The sequence below is a fragment of the Venturia canescens genome, chromosome 5, assembly GCF_019457755.1.
Source record: "Venturia canescens isolate UGA chromosome 5, ASM1945775v1, whole genome shotgun sequence".
Classification (NCBI taxonomy): domain Eukaryota; kingdom Metazoa; phylum Arthropoda; class Insecta; order Hymenoptera; family Ichneumonidae; genus Venturia; species Venturia canescens.
Window position 1 is genome coordinate 11,442,456 of NC_057425.1, and position 27,710 is coordinate 11,470,165.

Here is a 27,710-nt window from a genome sequence, read left to right on the forward strand (position 1 = left end):
TTTTGGAAGAAATCGTTGATGCTTTCGTGTGCTGAAACATGTTGACAAGATTTTCATATATATATATAATTAAGATGTTCCCCTCCAAGAAGTTTACGTTACCGACGGAGAATTTTTGTGATATGAGCGCCATCTTTGTTCGAGATTCAATAACTGAAATTTCGAACACAAAGAAATTCGCACGGGATTGGTCAACGTTGTTAGTTGGATGAAAAAAGAAGAATCTATTGGAGAAAAAGTAAAACACGAGAGAAACGCAGCTATTTGACGCGCGTGCATGCCGGTTCTTTCCGACCTTCCGACTGAATTCAATCGGTATTCCGAGTGGAAAACAATATAAAAAAGTACATATGGAGTAAAGTATACTGCTAAATAAAACAGTAAAAGAAAATTTCCTTCTTGGCAGCTGTGAAAAATTAAAACTCGTTAAAAACGAATGCGGCAAATCAAGACGATATTGCTGCGCGAAAGCACGATTTCGAAACTCCACTGTAATTTACGAGAGAAAAGTTTGCAAGGAAATATAAAAGGACGGCGAAGGGCAAGAGGGTCGAAGGGGAGGGATTTCAATTGCAAGGGCACCGACGTCGTACAGAGAGCTCTCAAATGATTGGGTCGTAACTACAGTCTCGAGTCCCGACGTCCCCGACGAATGTGGGCTTAGCATCATTTTTCGCCGGTATCGTAAAAGACCAAGAGAGAGAGAGAGAGAGAGAGAGGAAGAGAGAAACAAGAGAGACAGAGAAAAAAATATTGAGCAAGAGAGACAAGTATAAAAACTTGCCGCTGATATATGTATACTTGAGCAAGGACAAGAGAGAGAGAGATTGGAATCGAGAAGCGTGGAGAATACACGCACGTACGCGCCAGGCCATCCTTCGGAGTGCGAGACATCAACGGCGTTCACAGATTTTTTCGTCCCAAAAAAGAGATAGAAAAAACGAGAAGGCGTTTCGGAAACGCGAATAATTACAACAAGGTGTGCCATTCATTTAAGCCGAAAAATAGTTTTAAACAATTGCGGATTTACTCGAAAGGTTAAGGTGTAGTTACGAGAATTTTTCTATACTATTATCGCGATTAGGCCTTGGAGTGTAGAATTTTTACGAGAGCGAGTGAGAGAAAGAAAAAGAGAGAGAAAGGGTTGCGGTCGCGCGTATACCCCCCCGATTCTTTAGTGAAAATATACACATTTTTTTTTCGACTCGCCGGAGCGATCGCACGCAGCATTGTGTTACATGGCGTCAAGATAATCGTACCAGTTTAAATTGCGTCTCTGAGAGTCTATAGGGAGTGTACTTCACGCATCACGGCCAAACGTCGCTTCGCTTCGGTAAACAAAAAAACGAGAAAAAAGCCCTTTTCAGTATCTATGTGAAGAGTTTACAGTTCCTTATGAAGGGTTTAACTAATTTACGTGAATTCATTTAATCACGACGACTCAACTTCGAGACCAGATTTTCTTCTCACTCTCTGTATCTCCACATTTTTGCCCGTGTGGGACCCAAGTATTTAGAGATATCTTTGTTTTTTCTGTCTCTGCTTCTGTAAGGGAACTCGAGGGTGAAGAACAATCGTAAAAATAGGTGAAAACCATCAGGTTTTTCTACACTCGACCGAGGAGTTTCAAAGCTACTTTTAATAAACGAAATAACTAAAGAAAAACACTAAGAGAGATAAAAAAGATTAAGTACGAAAAAAAGCAAGAAAACATGGGTAAAACGCCAAAGAAGGCGGCCCCTGGAGGCGATGAGAGGAATTTGTACGTTCGCAGACTCAAAACTACTTCTGCTCTGTCGTCTAAAGGTTCCATGAGACAACGAGAGTCGGATAATTCCAACAGGTTTGTAATCCTGAAATTAGCACCCAAACAAGCAAAGAGAAAGAAGAGTCGGAAGAAACTTCTCTTCCAATGTATTCCTCTTGGAATGATCGTTCCGCATTGTATGTCGTCTGTATGCAATGTTGAAGTTTCAGCAAGTTCATCAAGTAATGGTATTGCCGGTAGATGTGGGGAATTTATATACATAAATGTGGCTTCCCTCAGAAGATTCATAAACCAAAACATTGGGTTTCGGATAGAACAATCTTTTTTCTGTGTGCTTGGAGTTTGTCTTTGGAGTGGGAGAGTACGAAAGAATATGTGGCATTCGAGAGGAAAGATCTGGGCTTGGCATGATTCTGGGAAATTCTACTTTGTCTAACTTTAGAAAAGAAGCCACAATTATGTCAATAAATTTTTAGTGCAATAAATGTTTATGATTATTATTTGCTGAATGAAATTGTTTGCAATTATATTTCGATAACTGCGGACATGTGGAACACTTGTTACTTTTTTGGAGTCTTTAAAAGGATTGGTTTGTTTTGGATAAGGGATCGAACGAAATTGTTATCCTGGTCGTTCTCTCAAAATTTCTCTCATTTTTTTTCTAAATCCTTTCTCGTCTGTAGACAAGTACTTCCAGGGACTTCCGACTCTATGGAATGCTTGAACCAAAATATTGCGAGGGAATTTCTACTGCATTTTTTTCTTTTTGTTATTCTCAAATATATGTTCAACTTTCGCGACCTCTCATCACCTCCGGAAATTCTTGTTTTATAGACTGTTCACCTGTAGTTAAAGAGCGGTTAGGGAGTTAGAGATTTTTTAATGCTTATCGATAAGACTTTTTCATCTTTCTTGCAGGGCTAAATTGGTCGGAGTGCAAAAACAACTGCCGGTACCTGTGACTAAAGTTTTTAAGGTAATGATACATTTTTTTTGTGCAAATATGAAAAATAGAGCGTGTTTCGATGATTTTGTGTTTACATGCTCTATTTGTGAGTTGAATGTGAGTCTGGGCAATTCTTACCACCTAATTAAATCGTTGTAGAAGCTTTTTTGTGTACTTCAGTAAATCGTTTTGTTTCAGTTCAATCTTCAATAATGTGATGTCACTAATTTCTGTATTGTTGGATCACAACGAACGTTTCCATTTGCAAATTTTCCCGTGTTTCGAAATGTTGAAAAAGCTTTACCTTGGAACGCTAATTGCCAAAATCCCACAGTAAATTTAGTATTCTGTACGATGCGCAAGAAAACTGGCTTCTATGTTGCAGAGCAAGTTGCGTAGTCCTGCAAAGTCTCATCACCAAGCAATGAAAAATCCGCCTGGGTTTCAGCCTACAACGAGTAAGGAGGAGAAGAAGTTGACATCAATAACATCAAAGTCGCAAGATACCGAGTCTGGCACGATGCATACGGGTTCTGAGGAATCAGCGGTGCAGCTGAGAGTGTCAATAACGAAGAAGGACGTCAAAGAAGAAAGTGGGAAAAATTCTGCGGACGATGATGTTGTCAAAGGAGTTGAAGAAAGCATCAATCATTCGAGTACAAACGGTAAAGAAATTGTAGAATTAACAGAAACAGAAAATACGCCTCGTGAGGAAACGCCAAAAGAGACGGCGAGCGAATCGATCGAGGAAAAATCGACGAATGAGAAAAGCAGCACCGAGATCGAAAAGCAGGAAAATGGCGATCTCTCGTTCGAAGCACTGAAGAACGAGGATCAGAAGGAAGAGATTGAAACCGCTGGTTCGGAGAGCGAAGAGAGCTTTTTAAAACTAATCGACGAGCCCGAAGTGTCAAAATCAACGGACGAAAATTTGCCAACCGAAGAATGTACGACGAACGGAGATAATAAAGGAGAAAAAATCGAAGAAACTGTAGCGTTGTCGAAAGTAATCGAAAACTCCTCGAACGAAGTCGTAGAATCGACAACTGGTGAGACTTTGGACAGTGGGAACATATCACAATCGGACAAAGAAGCCGAAACTACGGACCAAGATACAGCGAACCGAAACATCGACGACGCATCCTTCGTTTCTTACGATTCATCGATAATGTTAAAAGACGTACAAATCAAATTGAATGATTGTCTCAAGGATAATTCAAAGCTGTTCGATGTGAGTAACGCCGAAGATCCGGTTCCGGACGAACCGCCGAAACGCGTCGATATGTCGTTCGGCAAAACTCTGCGAAATATATCGGGACGCAGCACGATAAATCGTTTGAGATACATCACCGTTCGAGAAAGCCGGTTTTCACCGAACAGCTCGCTTTTCGTAAACACATCGAGTGTTTCCTTGGATCAAGACGATCCTGCGAGCAGCAAACTCTCACGATATCCGAGCGAGCTGTCCGACGCGATACTTTGCAACGGCAGTCCCGCCGACAGGAAACGTAAAATGACAGATAACGAGGGAGCATCTTTTAAAAAATTGAAAACCGAGAGCAGTAGCAATTTCTTTAACACGTCCTTGGAATTACTGAAAGGCTTGAGAAGACCCGTCGAAGTATCGACGCCTAATGCTCAAGGTTACAATTTCCAAACCGATGAATCGAACTTCAAGGGTTTCAACGACGACAAATTAACGTCAGACCCCGAGGTCGAACCCAAAAAATGGTGTGTCGTTATGTAAAACGATGAAAAACCCGATAAATACCAGAGATATTCAAGCGAATCATTGGGAAATCGAACTTGGGACAGTAGCAGAGATTTTTTTTACTATTATCCCAAGTTCCGCCATTCTCTTTGCCTTTTTTTTGTAATTTACAATAAAACCTCAAAATTATTCAATCGTATTATATTTATGTTTATAATACGATATTGAATAACATTAATAAGATGGATTGTGGCTTAGGAAGGTGATGAGTCTGCTTAAAATTTAGGAAAGCGGATATTTGATAAAAAGCGTAGAGGAAGAAGTCATGGCCAAAATCCGTCTGTCATTTGAATCAACTACAGTCAGTCCCTTTCTATAATCTGCAAAGAGTATATTTACACTATATATTTGTATGTTTCCAAAAAAAAAAAAAAGAGAGAAAATGCCTTTGTTTTCTTATCACTTTTGGTGTTGGAACAATGATTCCGCTCCGATTAGTGGTAATTGATGAGAGTACAATTCGTCAAGTAGACAACATTCTAGAAATTCGATATTTTCAACGTTGCATCAACTCTATATTTTTTTTCTATTTTGTTTGTTATAAATTATTCAGCATATATATGTTTACGTACGAATGTTGCCCATGGATTAATCAGAAAACCCAAAAAAAACCGATTTTGTATACATTCTCAATCTGTTCGACAAATGTGTGTTCATTTTCAAAATGATATTTTTCTCGATGTATGATACAAACTGACACTTTACCGACCCATGACAGTTTTTATTTCACTAATTGTAACCCCTCCGTTCGAGGCATAGAATTTTTAACGAAACTTTTGTGTCAATGATCGTTCTGTTATCGCTAAATCGCTTGATTGTATTTCGTGACATTTACGTATCGATTCTTTGCGGTTATTCGAATCTATTTCATCCCATTGACAGCATCATCGTAAACCGATCCATAATTATAATTTTTTTAAGAAATTAAAATAATGAATAATTGTATCTATCACGTATAGTGTTGAATTTATGCTCGATACCATATTCTTTTATCATATTTTACTTGTACGAAGTCTAATTTATAGAGTATGGCTCGAAGATATTATTTTGAGTTCAATCAATAAGCAAAACAGAAATCGAATGAGGAGAAGACATAGGCGAGAAAAACAGACCAATCATCCCACCAGTTTATTCATTAATTGTTATTTCGATAAGTCTCCTCATTCGTCGAAAAATTATAACGATAATAATGAATACGTGTACATAGAAAGTATGAGTGATTTTTAATAAACCCCATAATGCAAACTCTGTGTTCTGTTCTTTGTCTTCGACCTACAATTCATTTCCGACGTTGCAATTTTCGAAATGTTTCCCAAGGAAGTATGTTTCCAGACCAACCTTAAACATTTTTTTTCTATAACTTTTTAAAAATAATTTTGTCAAAGTTATATCTGAAGTATGTTTATTAGTGTCCATCAACGTAGACATTCTAGTCTTATGGAAAATTGAAAACTTGCTTTTTTTGTAAATTCTAAAAAATTTATACGTTTAATGAATTTTCTTCGAAATAAAAAATTGTCGCTTTATAAATGTTCATTTTCCGAAAAAAGTGATAATAATATGTATCACACGTACACACTCGTCTGGGGCATTTTAAAACATTTATGTTGATATAAAAGGCAACTGATTTATCATCACGTAACTAAGGTCAGTGAGGTTATGTTTGTTATCGCAAATAAAGAGTGTTCGAAATTCTTGGTTTAAAAAAAAATGTTAAAAACACTGTTTGAAAATAGAATGTAATTTTTAAAAATTGTTCAATCGTCGGTTCTCAATACAATAGCTTAGTTAACATAAAGCTGATAATAAGTTGGGATTTTCCTCGAAATTTGATAAAATTATTCAACAATGGCCCATAAAAACGTACAAATTTCTCGGCATTGTTTTGAAAAACTCGGAAATTATTCAAACTTCAGAAAAATCAAGGATGTCGATGAAAAGCATTGAAGAAATTGTTTATATTTAGAATATAAACTTGTGTTGAAAAAAAAAACTTCTCAATGCCTTGAACACCAAGCATTCGGCATGGAAGCCAATTGGAAAAACTTGCGAGCGAAACACCTCATCATTTGCATTCTTGTTACTTTTGTTGTGTCTTTTTTACTGAGTGTCATTCCATTTGGTATTGGTAAGATTTTTTAACATTCATAACCATAGTTTCCTTAAAAAATAAATTCCAGAGTTCAAATATCTAATCTGATTTGAAAACTATTACAAACACCTATTTTTTGGGCTACTTTTAAACCAAAAGAAATGGATACTTTCTTTTTCAGATGAATGCAAATGCAAGGAAGATGATCCAGCCGAAAAATATGAGAACAGAAAAGTGTCAAGTCAACTGATGAAAAAGTTAAAAAGTTCTGAGCACCGTTTAGCCTTGTTAGTGCCATTTAGAGATCGTTTTGAGGAGCTTTTATCCTTTGCACCTCACATGAAACTTTTTCTGGATAAACAAAATATTAATTACCACATATTCATATTGAATCAAGTGAGTAGTGTCAATTGAATAATTGAAATATCACGAAAGAAACTCGATAAGACAATAAGTCTACTACTTTTTATTTGTCAATTTTCTTAAAAAAATTTTGGAGTTCTCCGAGGGATCTTGGAACTTTTATCCAAGAGCCATTTTACATTTCACATTAAAAATCAAAGTTTGATGTATTCTCAAATAAACATTCAAATTTGTATTGTAATTTTTTCGTGATTTTCAAGCATTTTCGAAAAATTTTGTCGTCCAATTTGGAGTAAGAATAATTCGTCAAGTAAATGAATTTTTTTGACTCTTCGGACGACTTTCATTAAGATTTTTGCTTGCAGTTTGATAAGAGCATTGTGAACGAATCATTGAGAATTTAATCATACTTGGCAGTAAAGAGAAACATGCTCAATATTTTGTTGAATAGCAAAGTGTCTCGAACATGCTTTGAAAATATGTATTCAATTCTAGGTGGACAGATTTAGATTCAACAGAGCATCATTAATAAATGTTGGTTTTCTTCAAGTGAAAAACAACTTTGATTATATCGCGATGCACGACGTTGATTTGTTGCCCATTAATGACGAATTGTCATACAAGTTCCCAGCCGATGGACCGTTTCACGTATCATCGCCTGAACTCCATCCTCGATATCATTATTCAACATTTATAGGAGGAATACTTCTGATTAGGAGGTACTAAAATCAAGATTTCAGTATTTTGATAAATCGGTATAGACGTTTTGGTTGGTTTGAAATAAATTTCAAATAAATTTATTTTTAGAGAGCATTTTGAGCTCGTGAATGGAATGTCGAACAAATATTGGGGTTGGGGACTGGAAGACGATGAATTTTACGTGCGACTTAAAGAAGCTGCCTTAGGAGTGAAAAGGCCCCAAAATATATCTACAGGAACCCACAACACTTTCAAGTAAACAATTAACACTCCGAATCAGATTCTAAATAAGAAATTAACTTTTTTCGTAATTTTATTTGTTCAATTATTTGAGGAGGAGGTGGCTGTTTTCGAATTTATATTTAGAAAGAAATCAATTTCAGGCATATACACGACAAGAATCACCGTAAGAGGGACATGGCGAAATGTTTTAATCAGCGTGAGATAACAAGGAAACGTGACCGTCAAACAGGCCTCAATAACGTGTCTTACGAATTGACCCAAACGATAAACGCAACGATATCCGATGCGACGTTAACAATATTGAATATTTCCTTGAACTGTGATAAAACCATAACTCCGTGGTGCGAGTGCAACAAAGTTGATGATGCTCCAGTTAAAGAAAAAACAATGAAGAAGAGTTCTGCCAATGGGAAAGCAGCTGGTGCACTTTAGCCGACTAACTTTGAAATAATAACTGTAAAATTCATGAGAATACTCCGTTGCCATTTTAAATTTTTGTTTTAAGAAAAAAATACATAAATATGTATTTATATTGTAGCGGTACGTTATTCCTACTCCAACTCAAAATTAAAGAGCGTGTATGGACGAAAGTACACGACGATTTGAGTTTGTCTGAAGAATTTTGAGGTCATTTAACCAAACGATCTATATTTTCAGCCGATTTTTCGAGCTCCGTAACTCTTCCTGATGGTCCAGGAACAGTTTAACGTTCGGATATCCAACGCGTTGCTCGCTACTTGAACAAACAAATGATGCAGAACAAGACAAATGTAAATCGCCATAAAAAGGGCTCTTGACATTTTGAGAATCATCACACTGAGTATTCACATCCCGTTTCTAATAATTGTATTTTTACAAGATGCCTGCTGCTATTCCACCGCACATAGTCAAGTGCTTCAAGTACATTGATGCTCAGAAAAAAAAATATGTTCAAGAACTGAGAGAAATCGTGGCGATTCCGGGGATAAGCAACGATCCACAATCTTATAAAGAATTGTCGTCCATGATTGAGTGGATGGAAGAACGATTGAAAGGGCTTGGCTTTCATGTCGATCTTAAAGACGTTGGAAATTATACACCAGAAGACTCGGACTCGTCGGTATTTCTCTTGATAAACAAGAAACTACAGTCCCGATCACATTTCAACGCTTTCTCGTTCACTTCCATTTCGTGCTTGTTACGCAGAGCTTTTGAAAGCGAGCAGCTTCAAATTTTTAGGTCAGAACGCCATTCGTGTTATTAGGCACTCTGGGACGTAGTGGAAATGCAAAAACACTTTTGTACTATTGTCATTTGGATGTGGCGGACGTGGCTCGTGAATCATCGACGACAACAGATCCTTTTGAATTGATCGAACGAGATAAAATTTTGTACGGTCCTGGAGCTGCGAAAATGAAGGGTCCTCTGCTCTGTTTTCTCCATGCCCTTGAAGCTTACAAAGTTCAAGGCTTGGAAATTCCAGTCAACATCAAAATATTCTGCGGTGATTGGTTTAAAAAATTAATCAAATTGAATCAATCAATTAAAAAAAGTGTAATTTTACAAAATTCAGTGAGTTAGCGAAGTTCGTTCAGTTCTGTTAAGTAATGATGAATTGGTAGTTCTATAATGAAAAGGAAAATAATGAACTCATCCGATGAAAAAAATTCTTAGAATCGATGCACGAAGTGGGAAGTCCTGGTGTTGAGCAGGCTTTGAAAGAGCTGAAAACAGGATTTTTAACAGGAATTGATTGCATGCTCATAAACGATGGAGAATGGATTAGCAAAAAGGATCCCTGTTTGATTCATGGTTCTCGTGGATATTGTTACTTCGACGTGACTATCGATGGGCCCAGAGAGAATTTTCACAGTGAAGAATACGGTGGAATATTATGGGAGCCCATTCAAGATATTCTCTTCATAATAAACACTTTGGTGGATGATAAGGGCCGCTTCAAAATTCCTGAATTTTATGACGACGTCGTCCAAATCACTCCTGACGAGGAAGACATTTATCACAATCTCAGAGTAAACATTGACGATTACAGAAAAATAGCGGGCTTGAAGAAGCTCGCTTTGGATGGAAAAGCCAAACGAACGCTCATGAATGTTTGGCGGAATCCGTCATTCGTTTTGCACTACATTGACAACAACTTACAGGCCGAAGTTCCTGTTCAATTGACAATTCCTAAAACAGTCACCGCCAGATTTTCTATACGGTATATTTCTCGTTTTTTGGGGCCTTTCCATATTTTTTTTCTTGGTTGAGATTCTCAGTGATCCTGGACAAATTTTTTGATCGTTTTTTTTTCAAAATTAAATATCGTGGGACGATTTTTTCCACTGCAGTCGAAACAAATTTCAATTGACCAAAAAATAGTGGGTTCGTTTTGAGTGAAAATAACCTAAAAATTGTAACCCGAAGTTGATTCGATCGAGCATTTATGCAGCTTGGTTCCGTATCAAAATCCTGAGCGAGTGTGCAAATTGCTGTACCAATACATCGAGGAGAAACTGGTCGAACGATGCACTCCCAATAACGTCACTCTGAAGGGAAACAGCCAGATGTCTCCGTGGTTAGAGGATCATTTGCACTGGAATTATGAAGCTGCAAGGATCGCGACGAACGACGTTTACAAGCAAGACCCGAACTTGATAAGAGAGAGCAGAGCTTATCCAACACTCTTGAAATTTCGCAAGGGGTTGAAGGGGAAAAAAAATATTTTGGTCTTACCACTCGTAGACAATGAATCAAAAATCGGCATGGAAGGTGAAAATATTTCATTGAGTTGTTACATCAACAGTACCAAGCTACTTACAAGTTATTTACATCATTTGAGCGTTGTTTCACAAGACAGTTGATCCGAGATGTGTGTACTAGCTTTCCATATGACACTCCAATTTTGCTCCCAACATAATTTTATCTTTCCGAATCACTACCATACATTTAATTTACTTGATTCATTATTTGATATTTAAACAAATGCGATAATCATGAAAACTTGGAGGTTTTGTTTGATGTACAGATGTGCTTTTGTCCAAACGATACGGTGCACATGTTTTCATTCTTATTCATCGATTCACGGTCTAAGGGAAGTCAAAAAAGATGTAAAAAGCGTTGGAGCTTTCATTCAACTATTTCAACACTTTGATCAAGTGTTTTTGTATTTCAAAGTTGAAAAATAACTGCAATAATCTCACCGTCAAACGGGAGTTTTCAAAAATTTAGATGCAGGAATTCAATAGGCAAAACCAGCATTGTACATGTATTAAATATGAGAGCAATCAACTTGCTGCAGCAAGTTGATAAGGGAATTCAATTAATCAATAATAACGAGGAATATTGCATTTTAACAATCACTTATTGCATTTTAAGTCTCGTTTTCCAATAATGCTCGAATAACTAAATTGAGAAATGTACGATTCGTAACTACGAAAACTTGAACGTGTCCATCATTTTTGACATTTCCCATCCTAGACCGTAAACAGTTTGGTGATGCGGTTTTTTCAGGTCATTATCAGTTTTTAAATAATTAAAATACTTATTTAAAGAATTATCAAACACAAGAAATTGTTTTTTTTTTCTAAAGAGAACCTGCGAATTGACGCATAAAATCTTCAGGATTGTCGATCATCGGATCATCATCGCCATGATTACTTTCTTCGAAAATATCTTGAACCGTTTGATAAATGACGTTTTCGTTGTTGGTTGTTTCATGATCATTTTCTTCAACGATTACTGCAGAACAAACATCACTCGAAAACGTTCTGTATTCTTTTCTAATCGTATCGGCTGGTACCGTCAATTTAAAGTTGTTTGAGTTCCTACAAGTTTCTGCCTCGAGATTTTTCTTGGCAAGTATATTTTGAAGATTCGTCATTTTTTTCCTGTAATTATTAGCATTTTTTTCAGCTCTTTCTATGTATTTCGAAGCCTTGTTCAATTTCCAGTTCATTTCTTTGATACGATTGTCTCTTTGGCGAATTTGTAGAAGAGCGTTTTTGACGTTTTGCCTTTCCTCGTTTAGACTCTTGTGAAGCCTCGAAATAGTCTCGTTTGAGTGTTCAATTTTCTTTGATAGATCTTTGATCAACTTATCTTTGCTTTCGTTTTGACAATCACCATTACACGATTTTGGAATAATCACTTTTCCCTTCGTTTGAGATCTCGTGTTTATGTAATTTGTTGACGATTGCGCTTCTTTACTAGCGTTCAATTGGCTTCTTAGCTTTCTTATCACGTCCTCTTGAAACTTGACCTTTTTCCTCAGTTGTTGACGATCCGTCGAGTCGTCATCATCTCCTGGCGGTTCTAACGAAAGCTTTGTCGAACTTTTGTCTTCTATTCCATTAATTTCTGGTTCTTGCTTGATTTCCAAGCTTGGCGATAGACGCGACTCCAATTTTCGTTCAGTGTTCTTTATCCAATTTTCTGATTTTATTACGAAGTTGTCAGTTACAGATATCACTGATGTGACTAAATTTTTGTTGGTGTTGGACGAATCATTGCTCGATTTGTACTTTAAAATCGGTTCTGTTCCCAAACCCTCGACGATTTCTGTTACGTCTTCGTCGATACCCGTTAATTTGATTGTAAACGTCGATCTTTTTGCCGTTGCAGAGCTTTCGGTTTCAGGTTTCTCATAATTAACATTCGAGCTGATTATTCCGTTTGTAACGGGCGGCTTTTTCGCATCGGAGGTTATTTCAAACGTCGATTGTCTTTTACGATTACTCGAGTTTATGCCAACGTTCTCTTGACTCTTTGTACATTTTTCATTGTTACCGCTGCTTGAATCTTTAGGTGTCGTTTTTTCATCTTCGTTGAACTTTGCAGTCATGCTTTTATCTTCGTCAAGTTGACATTTCCTATTGATTTCTTTTTCTATAGTATTCTTGTCGTCTTTCTGTGGCTCACCGTCGCAAATGAATCGTAATTTTTCCTCGATCTCGTCGAGTTCGTGATTCGAATTTGGCGGTGATTCCTTTTTTATTACAACTTCCGAGTCATTCGGAGTTTCCGATACTTTGGAGTCGTTAGTGACACCGTTTGCACCTTTTATCTCTTTTATACTCTCGTCACTCATGCCGTCAGAAACGACGATTGTTTCAGGCATTTCGGTCGTATCCATAACACTTTCACTTGTCGTACGACACGAAGAGCGTGAGAAACCTGACCTTACGATCGTGGGCAAATTACTCGTTGAATAACAACCGTAACTTGAATTCACTGTTTTCGACGAGATTTTATGGTTCGTGGGATCGTCCAGATACTCAATTATGTAAATATCTTCTTCTTCGCTGTGAACCAGCTTCCTCCTCTTCCTTGGTGATTTTCGTGTTGACGTAACAGTAAATATCGATGGGATCGCGTTCTTTTTCAACTTTATTCTTCCACTCTGCGTTATCGTCCACTGATCTGCCTCAAAATGTACGTGACAAAGGAACGAATTGTTTGACGGCTCCCAATCTGCTCTCGATACTCTTTCTGTCCAAATTTTTCTCAACTTTGGATTACGAGGAAAACATTTCATAGTAAAACCCTTCTCACTGCGATTGTTGCAACCAATTGCAGCACAGCCTGGCATTTTTGTTCACCAATGATTTTCATTAAATCTAGATGATGAATGCTGAAAATAATTATTTGATACTTATGTGAAGATGTAAAAAGAAATAAATATCCTAATGAGATACATGGGAAGTGTATTTTTTATGAGAAATCTTGATTTTTTTTCACATAAAACATTGAATTTGGAAATACTTAACGGTATTGAAAAAAATGGGCTGTGAAAAAATCATTATGTATCATTTTTTAATAACAAAAAAGATTTCAATTTTGAGTATTAACTGATTCAAAATTTTCGCTCTGGGTCCTAATGACCCGGTGACATCTGATGTTTGGCTCTAATTTGTTTTTGCCAGTCGAAGTTGACAAAATGTATTCCAATTGTGTTGAAAATGACAGTTTTACCTGGGCCAAAACGAATCAGAGCGGTAATCCAGAATTTCATTACAGGAATAAGTCAGAGACATTGTACTGAAGATTGATTAATATTCAAAGGCAACCAGGATTTTTCAGAGAGTATTTCTTCATTTTTCAACGCGGAATTACCTCAGGCTGCAGAAAGAGTTTTGCTGAACTTGCAACATTTCATACAGTGATAAGCTGTCCTCAAAGTGTGCCAAACCGTTCGAACCACATTTTGTTTTTGTTTTAAGAAACAATAGTTTTTTTTTCACATTGAAAATTCGAGCGCGTTTTCAATAAAAAGATCCATAATGTGCGCAAATCTGATGTCCACGCTCTGTAGAATACAAACAATGTGACAAAATTTCACGAGGGTACAATCAGCGTAAAGACTGCGTTCCTTTTTGAATATTTACCTCGACGCCTTTTTTTTTTCACAATTCGCGGGAAAAAGTATTTTGCAATGGAAACGTTGTTGTAGATCTTTTGAAATATAACTCGGCTGGAGTGAAAATGTTTTCCGGTAATAACACAATTGTACGATGAGTAATTGAGAAATTTCTCAAGCTGCTGCCATTTTCTAAGCTATGATTGGGTCGTCTACACTTAGCGACATCTAGAAGCGTTTTGTTAGGAGCGCGGGAAAACCTGCAGCAGAATTTTTATGTGTTTGTTCGTCGCTTGGCGTCGTCAGTTGCTGGGTGGCTCGTGTGCGCCGATTCAAATCAACGACATACACGTATATTGCACGTAATTCGTGTTATTATGTACCAGTGCGATGATGTCGTAGTAGTATTGCACAGAAGAAAATTCGTCTGTCACAAATGGCAGGAAACTGTAGCAACTGTTTGGTTATGATTCGTTTGTCCCCTCATTGTTATTGCCTTACTTGATTAATACGAGCTTCAACTTTGAAGATAATGGATACGAAAAATTGTGTGTGACTATTGTTTTTTTTAAATTGAGACTTTGTTGCTAATGAATATTACAACAATGGCGCAAGCTCTTAATACTGCTATGAAAGCTGTCGATGCAATACGAAATTTTCAACAGAACACCAACAGCTTAACTGATCATGCTGCAAGGTAAACAATACACCTCTTTATTGTTGCTAATCATGTAATTTATTATTTCTTTGGAAGAAATTTCGAATCCATTAAAGAATCGAATCATTCTCTGCACAATAAAGTTTTGTTTTTTAATTGTTTTCAATTAAGGTCTTACATACATCCCTTTAACAACATTTGTTGATAGAGGATTCCAGATAGATTTTTTTGGAAATGATTCAATTAAGCTGTGAGATGAATAGAATTCTAGATTCAAAACCATTATCAAATATAGAAACAATAATATGTCAGCCGCAAACAGTAAAAACCTTTTGTCTCCAATTTTGTATAATTTATGAACTATATCTGTACAGACAATTTATTTGAAAAAATAAAAAATCTGAAAAGAAACTTTTTAAATTCTATTTTATATCATTTTTGTCAAACTAGGAAAGCAGAAAAAATTGCCTGCTGCACCACCATAGTGGAGAATATGTGTTTACCATCTGTAAAAACAGCACCACACTTTTCCCAAGTTCTCGGTCTTTCTATCAGTCGTTTACTTGAGCTGTGCGATGATTCTGAATCGGATGTTCGGATGCTGGCTGATGAATGTCTCAACAGGATTATAAGAGTATTGGGAAATATTCATAATTAGTAATCGTTATCAGTAACTTTAACTCCAAATTCTTTGCAGCAAGAGAAATCCTGAAAATTTTTGAAATTATAATTTTTGAAAAAAAATTTTTAAATGATTTGATTTTCTTCATTTCTTACAATCTGTGTTTATTAATATTTCTCTACTTATATGCAACAATTCATTGATCAAGAGTTATGGAAATTAATTTTTTCTTTGTATATTTTATAAAATTTTTAATTTAAAAAAAATCTTTTATACATCGTTTCAAAAAGATAATGGTAAATTCATATAATCAATGATTAATATTCATTATTTTCAGTCAATGGCAGATAGCAATATAATAAAAGTGCAGTTTGCTCTGTACAACATGATAAATAAAAATGGTTCAGCAAGATCATTGCGTGCAGCGCTATGGCGTTTTGCTGTTCTGAGTCACACAATAAGACCGATGAAAGGGAAAGCTTATGTGTCAAATTTATTGCCATGTATAGTGGCAATCACTCAAAGAAGCGAAGACTCTGTAATCGACACATTAGCTCAATCTTTGCCTTTGATTTTAAAGAGTCTAGGACCATTTATGACGGATAAAGATGTGAAGGTAAGAATAACTTATGTCATCAATCAATTCCCGGTACACTAAGAAATATACGTTTTGATGATAGAAAAACTTATTTCAGACACTTCTCAAAGCATTCTATCCAAACTTGTCTTCATCTCAGGCGGTATTTCGAAGAAACGCAGCTAGCATGATATTAACAACTTGCTTGCATTGTCGAATACCTCGAATTTTCTTGAATTACGTGCTAAGAAATCTCATAGGTAAATAATATTCACACGAGAACAATCAATATCAATTATCCATTCCATCGATGACAAGTTATCCATTACACAAATAATATTCCAATGCGCCGTTCATTAAAACTCAAGATCATTTCACAACACATCAAACCTTTCAAAAAATTATTCAATACTGTAATTTTTATTATTCTGGTATTTCAATGCAGATACTTTAGTGCCAGTCTCACAGACCGAAGATAACACGTCCCTGGTAATTGGAGTTCTTGGTTGTTTGAGAATAATCCTACCTCACATAAAAGCTCCTCCGGAAGGGGAGGTTGAATCGGAAACATGTCAAATTGATTGTCTGATACAAATCTACGATCTGTGTTTGCACTATGCAAAGTGGCACTCGAATCACAATATGGTGAATGCAGCACTCGAAACACTCGCACAACTCCTTCAGTCGCCAGAGGAAGAGCTCGTGAAAATTTTGACATCGGAGAGAGGCATACCCAGCAGCAAAATAATTGCTGTAGAAAATTCGACGCGAATATCGTTGGGACAAATGAGCTCTGCGACCACAACGATTTCTGGCGATCACACGGAATCGAGGCTTACACTTTTCGAACCGGACACTCCGGAAATTGAACCAAAAGTTGAAAAATGGATCACCGATTCGACTAACAATTTCAGTGGCCATCACCAATCGCAATCTGATTCACCTTCGATGAGCTGTGGAGTTTTGGAAATGTCAGACAATCATTCAGAAAATCAATATTCGATGAGTAATCGCTCGATTGACAGTAGGTACAAGAGGTCAATTTTTATTTTATACATTCATAGCTTGATCGACCGAATTTTGGATCGTGCACTATGTCGTAATCAAGACTAAAAATTGAGCAGAGTTGGGGTGACCCATTTTGTGCAGAATCGAAATTCCTACGAAAACCTTCGAAAATTCGACTGCTTAACTCAGAAAACTGTTGTTAGACAAGTTTCTGTACGAAATTTGATACTCCAAACGTTTAGTTTCGTTATTATATAATTTATCCGCATTTACTTGACACAGGTGATTTGACTGACGATACAGTCGACCTGGAAACCTCAGTGGATCGTGTTATAAAACTGGACCAGTTGAATTCGCGGGAAAGTGAAAAAATTGATGAGGATCCGATATTACACGAAGAATTGAATTTTTCGGATGATTCGTCGTTGATCACAGTCTCGAATATGCCACAAGAAAGAATAGACATTGGGTCTTACACCGATTTAGAAGTACCGCTGATTTACGCATGTCGTTATTTGACATCGTCGTTCCTGCTCACAGGAATTCGTGGACAATTAGTTCCTGATAAATATTTCCGCGTTAGCGTTAAGTCATTGGCTCTCACTTGTATAGGCAATATTTTACGCCTTTACCCAAGAGTTTTGTCTATGACTCTTGCAAAAGATCCAACACTCGATGGCAATCAACAGATGATTGCTGATGTTTTGCTGTTCTCCGAACATCCAGATCCTCAGATACGAGGAAACGTGACCATCCTCATTGGACTTTATCTGACAGCTGTTTACGCACGTTGCAAAGGCAGTTATAGCAATATCGAAAAATCGTGTGACCAACGTCCGGGCGAGAAGGCAGTGCCACTGGAGAATCTCATAAATTTGTTGATAAAGGTAGACAGAAAAATTCCTTGAATTTACGTAGTTGATTGTTGTACCGAGAAAAATCAATGTTCTTAACACGATCGTTTGCAGGGTTTAGAGGATGATTCGACGACCGCTTGTCGTCAAACTCTAATGGCCTTGAATATTTGTTTGACGGATATTCTTGAATCGGAAGACAATCATCTGGGAGTTCGAGCAATGAAAAAACTTTTGCGTCTAGTCGACAATCCATATTTTCTCGTTAAAGTACAATTAGCCAAAGTATTGAGCGAATTGCCCTATATCGCAGTTAAGCATGTTACGGGAAACTTTGATTTCCAAGAAAACGCAATCAAAGCTTTACTCACGTTGCTCGCAGACTTGGATCCGAGAATTCGGGCTGCTGCGAGCGGAGCTATCGTTAGGTAAATCGAACTGAGTCATTTCTTCCCCTTGGTTTCTATGGCGAAAAAAAATAGTTTTAAGGTTTGATTTATTTATAATCTTTTTGACGATATTTTTGTTTCCCTTTTCAAAGGATTATTCCATCGTTGTACTATCAGCATCCGAACGAAAACGAAGTGACGAGAAAAGCTTCGCATTATACGGATCGTTATTTCTCGACGATAATATCCGATCCACTCTCGTCGAGAACGTGTCAAATGGAGTATAAGTTAATGGTAGAAACATTGAACGAGCCATTTTATTCGTTTTACGTTGACACTGGAAAGCGAGACAATCGTGAAAAGTTAGAAGATTCTCTGTCCATAGTAATCAATTTATTAACGGAAAAATTGCTCGTTTACACATCGAAATATTTCGCATACGGTTGTTGCGAAGCTCTGAGTCACTTGAGCCAGGTTTATCCGACGACGCTTTATCCCCGAGCGTGGGATTGTTTCGTAGCAAAATTGCCTGTAAAAAAAGAGGCGAAAATAAGTGCATCGAGTCGAACACCAGAAATCAACCAAGTTACTCTGACAACTAACGTCTTAACGCCCATTGGCAACGGACTTTTGTCTCTGGTGACTTCGATGTTGTCCTCATCGCCGGTGAGCCTGGATCTATCGATACATCGACACTTGATCATATTGGTGGGAAACGTAATATCAGGAATCGCTCTGCACGCTCTGAAGCCCAACAGTGAAACGAATAACGAGAAAAATGGCAATTCCAATGACGTCGCGAGTCTGTGGCATCTCTTCGAGGACACTGCGACGAATCGGAATCTGGAACTTTTGTTTACTCATGTTGCGAGACTTGTAAATATTTACGTGCACGTTATCGATGGAATTCAGCTCGTTCCACCGAGCGCCAAATCTGCATTGCCGTCTCTTCCTTCGGCTCAGTCGCTTTCACCGAGAAAAAAAGTTTCCTCGCACGAAAAGCTTAAGGAAAGAGAACGGGGACTCGGTGTCCTCAAAACTGGCAAAGAATTGACTGGCAATTTTTTTCCTATGCCACATTACATGAAGCTTTACGAAACACTCAAATCGGCCCACGCCAATTACACCAGCACTCTTGACTCTGAAGCAAGCAAAATGTATCTCGCTCTTCTCAACGCTTGTCTCGAAGTCATGTCCCAAATTTTGGAAATCGCTGGGACCCCCGAAGCAAGCAAACACGCCGATGAAATTCTCCACTATCTTCAAACGACTCTCACTCTTGCCCCGACTACCACGGTACAGTGCGTTCGACAACTGTTGAAGAGCCTTTTCGGCACAAATCTCAATGCGCGGTGGGCAGAATTTGAGGCCGGAAGAAATCCTCAAAAAAATGGTGACCTCCGGAGAGACGACGCTCGCCGTGGCTTGTACGCACAATGCTTCCAAAAACCAGCCAGGCACATGGCAGAGACCATCAAAGCTATGGGAAATAATTGCAGGGGTGGAAACGAACCAGACGCGGGGTGAGATTTTTTGGCTTTTGATCCTAAACCCCTCCGGTATCTTTGTAGGAACGTAAATTGTGACCCTAATCATAATAAATGATAATGAAGTTTGAATATTCAATGAATTTCAGAGGTACAAAGTCCCTCTAAAATTAAAAAGGTTTAAGGACGGTCCGGAAAGACTTTTTTTAAAAAACTTTGAAGCCGTCGACGTTTGGTGAACGTTGTTGAAAATAAAGCACCGCCAAGGCTCGATAATGAAATTATTCTGCCAAATTTTCTCGTGAAAATCTGGAATTCATTGAAAACGATCGTGTACAAATTGAAATACTACAAAACAGATCAGCCTAAAAAAAATATTGAACATATTTTTTTTCAATTTCAGTTGGATCGGCTCGATGCGGAGACGAGAAGATCGTAAATTATCATCGGTGTTCAAGAGTTTCGCACGTGTAACGAACCAAAAAACATCGGTGACATCTTTCATAAAGATTTTCGAGCCGATGGTGATAAAATCTCTGAAGCAATACACGACGACCGGTGCTGTAGAATTCCAGACTCAAGTACTGTCGCTCTTGACTCAACTGGTGCAGTTGCACGTGAATTATTGTCTTTTGGACACGGACAAAATATTCATAGGTTTCGTGCTCGATCAATTCGCCTTCATCGACGAAGCACAGATTCAAAATACGGACCAATTATTGCCGAAAATTTTTTCTTTTCTAGTGCACCTTTCGTACAAAAAATTTCACTCGAAAAATATAATCGATGTGCCAAAAATAATCCAACTCTGCGACGGTTTGATGGCGAGCGGACAGCCGCCGACGAGTCACTGCATCCCAGCCTTGATACCCACAGTCGAGGACATTTTTTTGGTACGATCTTCAGCGACTACGAAAAATCCCACGGATCAGAGGGAGCTCGAAACCACGCGAGAAGTCTTGATGACAACGATGCTTCGATTAATCGAGTATCCACGAGTGTTGGACCTTTTGGCAAGGTGCATTGCAGAATCGCGGTACGAAGACGACGGCAATGGCGAAGAGAAGTGGCGACGATGGTCCCGTCTATCGACAGACACGATCTTACCGCTTTTGGCTTCAGGGAAAATTCGCGTTGAGAGGAAACACGCGGATTCAGCGTTGATGAAACTTTTCGCTGCCGTTTCCCCCACGGTCTTCAGACCCGTGGATCCACTTTTGAAAGTCCTCTTCACGGTGCCCCCGAGCATCGAAGAACCTCTCGTTCGTCTGAAACGTTGGTTGGGTATGGTGAACCTTGTTCTACTCACTTTGATCGCTTACGCCAAAGAAGAAACCATGCTCGCGAGGTTGTCCGACCTGAGCGTTTACATGACCGATTTGGTGCACACTTTGGGACTTTTCGACACGATTTACTCCTCGGCAGATCCTCTCAACGCTACCAACGTTCAATCATCCCCGATCTCCCCGGAAAACATATTCGCTTATTTTATTTTCCGCGTGATCGATCTCGTCGGTGGGAGAATTCGTTGTCTCCTGGAATCCGTTGATTATCGTGAAAAAATATTGACCACCGATCACTTTACGTTCAAGACCGTAATCGATTCAATGCAATCTTCTCAGCCCTCAGGTTCCACCGACGAGGACACCTGCCTCATTCACCAATTCGCTTTTTTCCTCCAACTGTGCGTTCACATGTTCGAATCCGGGAGTCACTGCAAAATCGCGAACGCATCGATGCAAATAATCCGTAAAAATGAGACGCAAAACGTGCCAATTTCTCGATTGAACGCGATGATGATCGACGTCGCGGACACTTGTCCGCTTTTGACTTGCCACTGGGCTTATTTGATGACGCTTTTGGATTACAGCGAAGTGAGCTTCTGGTCTAAAATATTGGGGATCGAAGAGACTGGATGGAGCTCGGCTTTTGCTGAGAATCTGGAAAACCGTAGCAGAATTATCGCTGAGGGGAGCAAATTGAAAGCCCTCGGAGAAGCGAACTTCAATCTTGGGAAGAATCACGAAAATTCTGAGAGTCAGAAGAGCAGCATAAACAGAAGAATCGTACGCGAAGCAGGTACGATATTATTTTGCGATCACGTTTGCGAAAATTTGAATGATGTCGAACCACTGACGTGGCTTTTGGTCAATCACATCGAAGAAACAATTAATTTGTCGAACGAACCTCCCGTTCGAGATTTGGTGACGGCAGCAGTTCACAGAAACCCAGCAGCGAGTGGTCTCTTGGTGCAAGCGATAGCAGCACGGTGCCTCGACCTGACGAAGCCCTCCTTCGTCAAAAGATTGTTGCAGTGTATGGAAGGTGCTCACAATTGTCAAAGCGGCGCTGTCATAATCGCGCTCATTCCACGCTTCCTGGAAACCAAGCATCTCGCGCTTTCTCGTATGGCTGCGAAGATCGCAAGCAGACGAGCGGAGATACTTTTGGCCTCGAGTCCAGCGGACGCGCTCGAGCAACTGCCACGCGACGATTTGCTCCAAGTCATGGAAACGCTGCACACCACCAAGTTAGCGCGGAAGCACGGGACACTCGTCAGTCTGATGAACAAACTGGCGGTCGCTTATTACGATTTGTCCCCGTTGGAGCTCGAACATTGCCGTCCCTTCAATCCGTCCACAGTGAAAAATATCCAACTGGATCGTCAGTGGTTCTACTCCCAAGTCAAACTACGCTGTTGCAATCCTTGCGCGAGTCTGGACCTCCCGGAATCTGCACAATTGCTGAGCAACCTCGAGCTCGAGGAGTGCGACTCGATCCTCGGTGCCAAAGAATTCGATCTGAAAATTCTCACAGAATGCGTGAGACTCGGGGTTAGAATGACCAGGGAAAAATTTCGTGAAAATGAAATCGCGGCGAACGGTCGATCGACGGAGCCTTGTCCTCTTTATCGATCAGCCAGACGTTGCATTTTGGAAAAGGTTCGTAGCATGAACGAATTAGTGCCAAAACCACATCAGATTTACGACCCCAGCAGCTCTGAGAACAACGGCAAAATCGTCAAGTACACTTCGAGACTTTCGAACCTCATCGACGACACGATTTATCGGGAAACTCTTTTCACTCTCATTCCTTCAGTGACGAATTACGTAACGAGTTTACACGAAATGCAGAAATTCTCACTAGATTCTTCGGTGGAAAAGTATGAAGAGGATTTGGCCAAATTCGCTCTCCTCACTCTGGAAACTGCGCACTGGATGCTGGAGCTTCACGAAAAAAGTGCTAGAATGCTGAAGCCTCACGAGCTCGAACTGAGTCTGAATTGTGCCGAGGAGTTATTGAAGAACGAGGGAATAACGAGAATATTCGGAAGCGAGACACGATACTCGTGGATTTGCTCGGCATCCAAGACTCTCACGAAGCTCGTGAATCACTGGTCAATAAAAAGTGGGACCCCTCTGGTTGCCCCGGACGATCAGGGCTTGAGCGAAGCTCTGGGTTCCGAGGACACGAAATATTACGCTCGTGCCTGTCTCGAAATGAGTGGACTAGTTTGCTGGTTGGAAAATCGTCGGGAAGATTCGCAAAGTATGCCGGATTTCATGTTGAGAACTCTGAAAAGTTTGATCATAAGCATCAGCAGACAACCGCTCGTGAATACTTTCGTTCTGACGCCGCCCCTCGCTTGGAAACAGGGTTGGACGGTGACGCCATCCGGGACGACAAAGTGCAATTTGCCACTCTTGTCGATCGAGTCAAATCTTCTTCAGGAAGTTGATATCCTTCAGCAATTCATTTTCAGGGTGACTCTTCTGGGCTGGACCTCGAGGCTTCAGTTCGAAGAAATGTGGATGGCGCTCTTGAGTGTTTTGAGCTTTTCTCCCAACGAGCTCGACCGCTCGGAGGATGCTTTGCAGAGTTTAGCCACGAGTCTCGCCGTTCAGGCGATAACTCGTCTCTTGATGCAGACACTTTTGCTCCCCTGCCCGGGCAATCCGGGCAACAGTTTACCCATCCATCATCCACGGGACCCTCAACTGGCGCTGCTGAAAAAAAGCTCCCAGAGGCTGCTCGTCGTTCAGGACATCCTGACGACCAAGTACGAGTTCGTCAGCAACGCTGGAAAAACGAGACAAGACTCCGCGAGGTTGGAGCACTTGTTCGATCGTGGAAACATCGAGAGAAATCCAAATACTCGTGAATTCACGTACAGCCAATTGTCCATTCCTTACCTGTGGTCCGTGTGCGCTCTGCACGAGGATAAATTAAGTTCTTCCGTTATTTCATTGAAAGAACGACGACAACGAACTCTCGAAATTTCGAGATTGGACGTCGCCTCCTGTCTGCGGTTTCTCATCGAACTCTACACGCGTTGGATGATGCCAGGAGCCAATACTCCTCCGAGGCTACTCAACGAAGTCATCAAGTCCCTTTTGTCCATGTCTGAAATTTTCGTCGAGAGAGCGCAGTTCCAATGGATGCTCGATACTTGCTTGGAAATTTCCAGGACTCATATCGTCGAGAATGAAATTTTACATCACTATCTCGTCGTCGCTATTTGTAAATCAGCTGCTGTACTCGCTCCCCTGGTACGATTGTCATTTTTCTTACTTCCCTGAGCTTGCTGCCTTTGGTTTTATTCCTGGTCTAGGCCTATCGCGATTTTCAACCTTCCAACGCAAATTTTTAAAACTCTGAGTGCAATGGAACCGATTCTTTTCCAAAATAAAATTTTTATTAAAAATAGTTGCCCGGATCATGAAAAACCATCGCAGTATCTCAGTATCAACAATTTATTGCTAATAATATTCAGTAAAAAGTTATTTTTTAATATAAAGTTGAATTTTTTGTTTCCAGGATATAGAAACTTTGGAAAAAGTCAAACGTTCGATAGATCTGAGCCTCAAATCGAGCTTCTTACCCGCTCGTATAACGGCGCTCCATGGCATGTTGTATCTTTTGCAAAGTGCCATTTTGGCTAATTGCGAGGAAACGATGAACGTCGTTCATCCCTTGGCGATTAAGTACATTCAAAAGCATATCGAGGTGCAAGAGGAGAATGGGTAATTGTTGTCGGCTTCCATTCAAAAAATTTTCATTCCCCAAACAGTAGCGTCACGCTGTTTTTGCATTTTTTAATTTTAGAGTCCTCGGTCAGAGCGAAGAACATCAGAGGATCATGTGGGCTCTGGTATTTTTCCTCTTGGAACACGCCGAGGATACTCCACCAGAAGCCGAAGCTCCTGCTGTTTTGGAATTGGTTCTCACTCTAGTCACGTTGCCAAATATTTCGACAGATCTTCATAGAACGTTTCTGCAGGTTGAGTTTCCTATCATTTTCTAAAGAAAGCATTCAGAAAGGATTTTCGTTGTCTTACACCCCAATATAAAGAACCAATCAAATTTTTTTCCAGAAAAAATTCATTTTTGAGCCTTGAATCGAACGATATAGATTTTTATCCTTTTAAAAGTCGTAAAGATTCGTTGCCTACACGCGAGTGTTTGATGGTAACAATTTGAGCAAAAATCCCAGTATCGCGAGAATCAAATTCGAAGAATGATCGAATCATTCGAATGATTAGTGAAAATACCTCGATTAATATAACCAAATTATAGTAGCGTTGCTCCGATTCTTGTCGCGTTGAGTTTGTCGATTTTTTATTTCCAAGCAACGATAAATATGCAAACTTGATAAATGCAGTATCGAGGATTGACATAATTGAAATGCGTTAAAAGGAAAATTGGATTTCAGGGACTAGAGCGACTAATTGCGACTCGTAGCGTGGTTGGCCGAGTAGCGGAGCAAATAGTCAAAGTGACGATCGAACGTTTGCGACAAGCGAGTCCTCTGCTCGCATTGCCAGCGCTCCAATTACTGTTGACGTGCATGTACACCGAGTCGGCTGACAGATTCAATCGTCCTGAAACTGAGGAACCGCTGCCCGACATCGAGCCCGAAGCTCTGGTGCGCACCATCGAAAGAACGGCCTCGATATTCGATCGTATAAAGCGCGGTTATCCAACTGAGGTTCAAGTACTCTGCGCTGTTCTTTCCGAAGTTCTCGGCGATTTTTTCCCACCCTCCGATATTCTTACTAAGGTAATCGGCGAATTTTTGTCGCCTCAGCAACCCCATCAGAGACTTTTGTCAGCTGTTGTCTTCAAGGTAATTCGATCGATTATCGTTGCGTCACCGCCACGAGTCTTGTTAACTCAGGCGACGCTCGAAACTTTGAACTTCAAAATTATTCGCTTTGTCGACACTGGATCCGGCACCATTCGCCTACGAGTTGCTCCACCGTTGAAAATAAATGTTTTGGAAAATAGAAAGTTTTAAAAAAATACGAGTAGTGGACCTCCGGGCTCTCAAGACCCGTGGCAGTAACTGAATGCCCCGAAGAATCGTGGTAACTGATGTTTCACAGATTTTAGTAATTCTGATTATATTTTTTTCCATCAGGTTTGCGAACGAGTAGCCTGCAACGGTACTCAACTAGAACTACTACAGGATTGGATTGTTTTTAGTCTTCCTAATTTCATCCAAAGTTTACCCTTGGCAATGTCGACTTGGTGTCTTTCGTGCTTCTTTATCAGCGCTTCGACTAATCCTTGGTTGAGAGCCCTGTATCCTTTGAATTGGTGACAATCCACGAGATCAAAAGTTTCAGGATCAATGAATCGAGAACCAAAAGTAATAGAATATTTCACAGATATTCTTTTCCTGAGCCGTCAAAATTCAGATTTCCACTAGTTCAGTCGAGAATGGGAAAGTACGAGTACGAGGACAAGAAAATTTTGTGCATAGCAGCGTCGGATTTCTATCAAAGAGTAAGTTCGATTTCTTCTCGTTGGCAATATTGTATTTTAACGGAGAGAGTTGTTCAAAACTAAGAATTTTGTGGGCTCCATAGAAAGATGGTGTTTCATAAACTCATTTGTTTGTTTGTAGTTATCTAGCGAGGATCAGAAGAAAGCTTTCGTGGAGGGTTTCGAGGCTGCATCAAAGGAACTGGGAACCCCATTCAGTGATATACTCGCGTCTTTTTAGACGAAAATCCTCCGTCATTCCTTTATACGCACTTCGTGAGATTTATGAAAATATAACGACGAACGAGATTTACGCAGCACGACGTAAATAGCAAAGAAAAATCAGAGTAAACCGTTAGACCAAGTTCCACTGCATCGTTCGTCCACTGACTCGATTAATCGCGTGTATAATTGTATGTATGTATGTAATATTTTATTGATTCGTTTATCAGTGTTGATATTCGGTCGAGTCCAGACGACGAAACGGTGTGAACATCTCAACAGTAAATAAAAAAACGTATTTTCCAGTTATTCGAACCTTTTTATTTAGCTCTGTTTTCATTAACATAATTTTTTTGATCTTTATCATTTCCACGTATACCCGACCGGGTTTTTACGAGCCCATCCCTTCGTCAATAAAAAAGCAGAAGTTTTATCAAAGAATCAATAAAATCTGTTCTCTGCTGTTATCGACAGTTCAAGTAGGGAGGAATAGTTTCCAGACATTCACCTTCAATGGACTGAGAAACTTTTTGAAAACTTTTTCTAATTCGTCGACTATAAAAAAGCGTTGAACCATAGCATCGACTTAAGAATACATGTTTTAATATTTTAAAATCGTCAATCTGTTTTTTCAAATAATTTTCGATGCCAAGCATCCGAAAACGTCAATACTTGAGAAGAATTTTGTCACAATTTTGTTTAACCATAATTTTTTGAATTTTTAATTTATTTTCTCTTTCTTTTCGTATCCCAATCCTGTACCAGCAGAGGCGAAGGGTCGCGTAGTAGATGATCTCGACGAAGGATATTACGCTCGCACCGAGAAACAAGCCCGCTGCCCCACCGACGGATGCTACGCGGAGTCGCGGTCGCATCGGAACGATGGAAACGTGCATAAACAGAGGA

At 39.4% G+C, this 27,710-nt stretch overlaps 6 protein-coding genes across 11 annotated transcripts in view; 4 read left to right on the forward strand and 2 right to left on the reverse strand.

The window, feature by feature from the left end:
* Positions 1–275: 275 nt before the first annotated feature.
* Positions 276–5,730, forward strand: LOC122410706 (uncharacterized). Of its 5 annotated transcripts, XM_043419078.1 has the most exons (4): positions 986–1,333; positions 1,553–1,843; positions 2,687–2,744; positions 3,100–5,730. In XM_043419078.1, the coding sequence occupies exons 2-4, from the start codon at positions 1,713–1,715 to the stop codon at positions 4,459–4,461; spliced, it is 1,551 nt and encodes a 516-aa protein (XP_043275013.1). In that variant the 5' UTR covers positions 986–1,333; positions 1,553–1,712; the 3' UTR covers positions 4,462–5,730. The 5 variants fall into 5 exon arrangements, with proteins under 5 accessions (XP_043275015.1, XP_043275013.1, XP_043275012.1 ...); XM_043419080.1 differs by lacking the exons at positions 986–1,333; positions 1,553–1,843 and adding an exon at positions 276–979; XM_043419077.1 differs by having other exon boundaries at positions 986–1,843.
* Positions 5,731–6,140: 410 nt separating this feature from the next.
* On the forward strand, positions 6,141–8,412 carry beta4GalT7 (beta-1,4-galactosyltransferase 7). The gene is made up of 5 exons (XM_043419124.1): positions 6,141–6,613; positions 6,759–6,973; positions 7,436–7,659; positions 7,748–7,894; positions 8,023–8,412. The coding sequence occupies exons 1-5, from the start codon at positions 6,511–6,513 to the stop codon at positions 8,312–8,314; spliced, it is 981 nt and encodes a 326-aa protein (XP_043275059.1). The 5' UTR covers positions 6,141–6,510; the 3' UTR covers positions 8,315–8,412.
* A 111-nt stretch (positions 8,413–8,523) lies between these two features.
* LOC122410708 (cytosolic non-specific dipeptidase-like) lies at positions 8,524–11,303 on the forward strand. 2 transcript variants are annotated; one of them, XM_043419085.1, is made up of 5 exons: positions 8,524–8,652; positions 8,742–8,981; positions 9,101–9,365; positions 9,536–10,082; positions 10,314–11,303. In XM_043419085.1, exons 1-5 carry the CDS (start codon positions 8,632–8,634, stop codon positions 10,723–10,725), a joined length of 1,485 nt encoding a protein of 494 aa, XP_043275020.1. In that variant the 5' UTR covers positions 8,524–8,631; the 3' UTR covers positions 10,726–11,303. The 2 variants fall into 2 exon arrangements, with proteins under 2 accessions (XP_043275020.1, XP_043275021.1); XM_043419086.1 differs by having other exon boundaries at positions 9,608–10,082.
* A 127-nt stretch (positions 11,304–11,430) lies between these two features.
* Dlip2 (Dorsal interacting protein 2) lies at positions 11,431–14,443 on the reverse strand. Its single transcript, XM_043419067.1, has 3 exons — positions 14,248–14,443; positions 13,976–14,168; positions 11,431–13,493 (listed from the first exon to the last, which is right to left on the reverse strand). Exon 3 carries the CDS (start codon positions 13,449–13,451, stop codon positions 11,448–11,450), a length of 2,004 nt encoding a protein of 667 aa, XP_043275002.1. The 5' UTR covers positions 13,452–13,493; positions 13,976–14,168; positions 14,248–14,443; the 3' UTR covers positions 11,431–11,447.
* A 173-nt stretch (positions 14,444–14,616) lies between these two features.
* htt (huntingtin) lies at positions 14,617–27,113 on the forward strand. The gene is made up of 15 exons (XM_043419029.1): positions 14,617–14,916; positions 15,328–15,511; positions 15,837–16,115; positions 16,195–16,336; positions 16,522–17,100; positions 17,367–17,971; positions 18,053–18,366; positions 18,480–19,850; positions 20,218–24,364; positions 24,633–24,838; positions 24,921–25,095; positions 25,528–25,941; positions 26,236–26,399; positions 26,516–26,603; positions 26,725–27,113. Exons 1-15 carry the CDS (start codon positions 14,810–14,812, stop codon positions 26,821–26,823), a joined length of 8,874 nt encoding a protein of 2,957 aa, XP_043274964.1. The 5' UTR covers positions 14,617–14,809; the 3' UTR covers positions 26,824–27,113.
* Positions 27,103–27,710, reverse strand: part of LOC122410704 (pickpocket protein 28-like) — a 56,734-nt gene continuing 56,126 nt past the window's right edge. Inside the window, exon 10 of the mRNA XM_043419076.1 lies at positions 27,103–27,657. Within this exon, the coding sequence (XP_043275011.1) occupies positions 27,470–27,657 (188 nt within the window). The 3' untranslated portion in view covers positions 27,103–27,469. The remainder of the gene's footprint in view (positions 27,658–27,710) is intronic.

What these genes read in the sequence shown, in the direction of transcription:
- LOC122410706 (XM_043419077.1), top strand. Translation starts at nt 1,713, where the DNA reads ATGGGTAAAACGCCAAAGAAGGCGGCCCCTGGAGGCGATGAGAGGAAT. An exon ending in GAGTCGGATAATTCCAACAG is followed by an intron (nt 1,844 to 2,686) that starts GTTTGTAATCCT and finishes TCTTTCTTGCAG; the next exon opens with GGCTAAATTGGTCGGAGTGC. An exon ending in CTGTGACTAAAGTTTTTAAG is followed by an intron (nt 2,745 to 3,099) that starts GTAATGATACAT and finishes TCTATGTTGCAG; the next exon opens with AGCAAGTTGCGTAGTCCTGC.
- beta4GalT7 (XM_043419124.1), top strand. Translation starts at nt 6,511, where the DNA reads ATGGAAGCCAATTGGAAAAACTTGCGAGCGAAACACCTCATCATTTGC. An exon ending in TGTCATTCCATTTGGTATTG is followed by an intron (nt 6,614 to 6,758) that starts GTAAGATTTTTT and finishes TTTCTTTTTCAG; the next exon opens with ATGAATGCAAATGCAAGGAA. An exon ending in GGAACCCACAACACTTTCAA is followed by an intron (nt 7,895 to 8,022) that starts GTAAACAATTAA and finishes AATCAATTTCAG; the next exon opens with GCATATACACGACAAGAATC.
- LOC122410708 (XM_043419085.1), top strand. Translation starts at nt 8,632, where the DNA reads ATGATGCAGAACAAGACAAAT. An exon ending in CAGAAGACTCGGACTCGTCG is followed by an intron (nt 8,982 to 9,100) that starts GTATTTCTCTTG and finishes TCAAATTTTTAG; the next exon opens with GTCAGAACGCCATTCGTGTT. An exon ending in CAACATCAAAATATTCTGCG is followed by an intron (nt 9,366 to 9,535) that starts GTGATTGGTTTA and finishes AAAAATTCTTAG; the next exon opens with AATCGATGCACGAAGTGGGA.
- Dlip2 (XM_043419067.1), bottom strand. Translation starts at nt 13,451, where the DNA reads ATGCCAGGCTGTGCTGCAATTGGTTGCAACAATCGCAGTGAGAAGGGT.
- htt (XM_043419029.1), top strand. Translation starts at nt 14,810, where the DNA reads ATGAATATTACAACAATGGCGCAAGCTCTTAATACTGCTATGAAAGCT. An exon ending in TGACGGATAAAGATGTGAAG is followed by an intron (nt 16,116 to 16,194) that starts GTAAGAATAACT and finishes AACTTATTTCAG; the next exon opens with ACACTTCTCAAAGCATTCTA. An exon ending in TCATAAATTTGTTGATAAAG is followed by an intron (nt 17,972 to 18,052) that starts GTAGACAGAAAA and finishes GATCGTTTGCAG; the next exon opens with GGTTTAGAGGATGATTCGAC.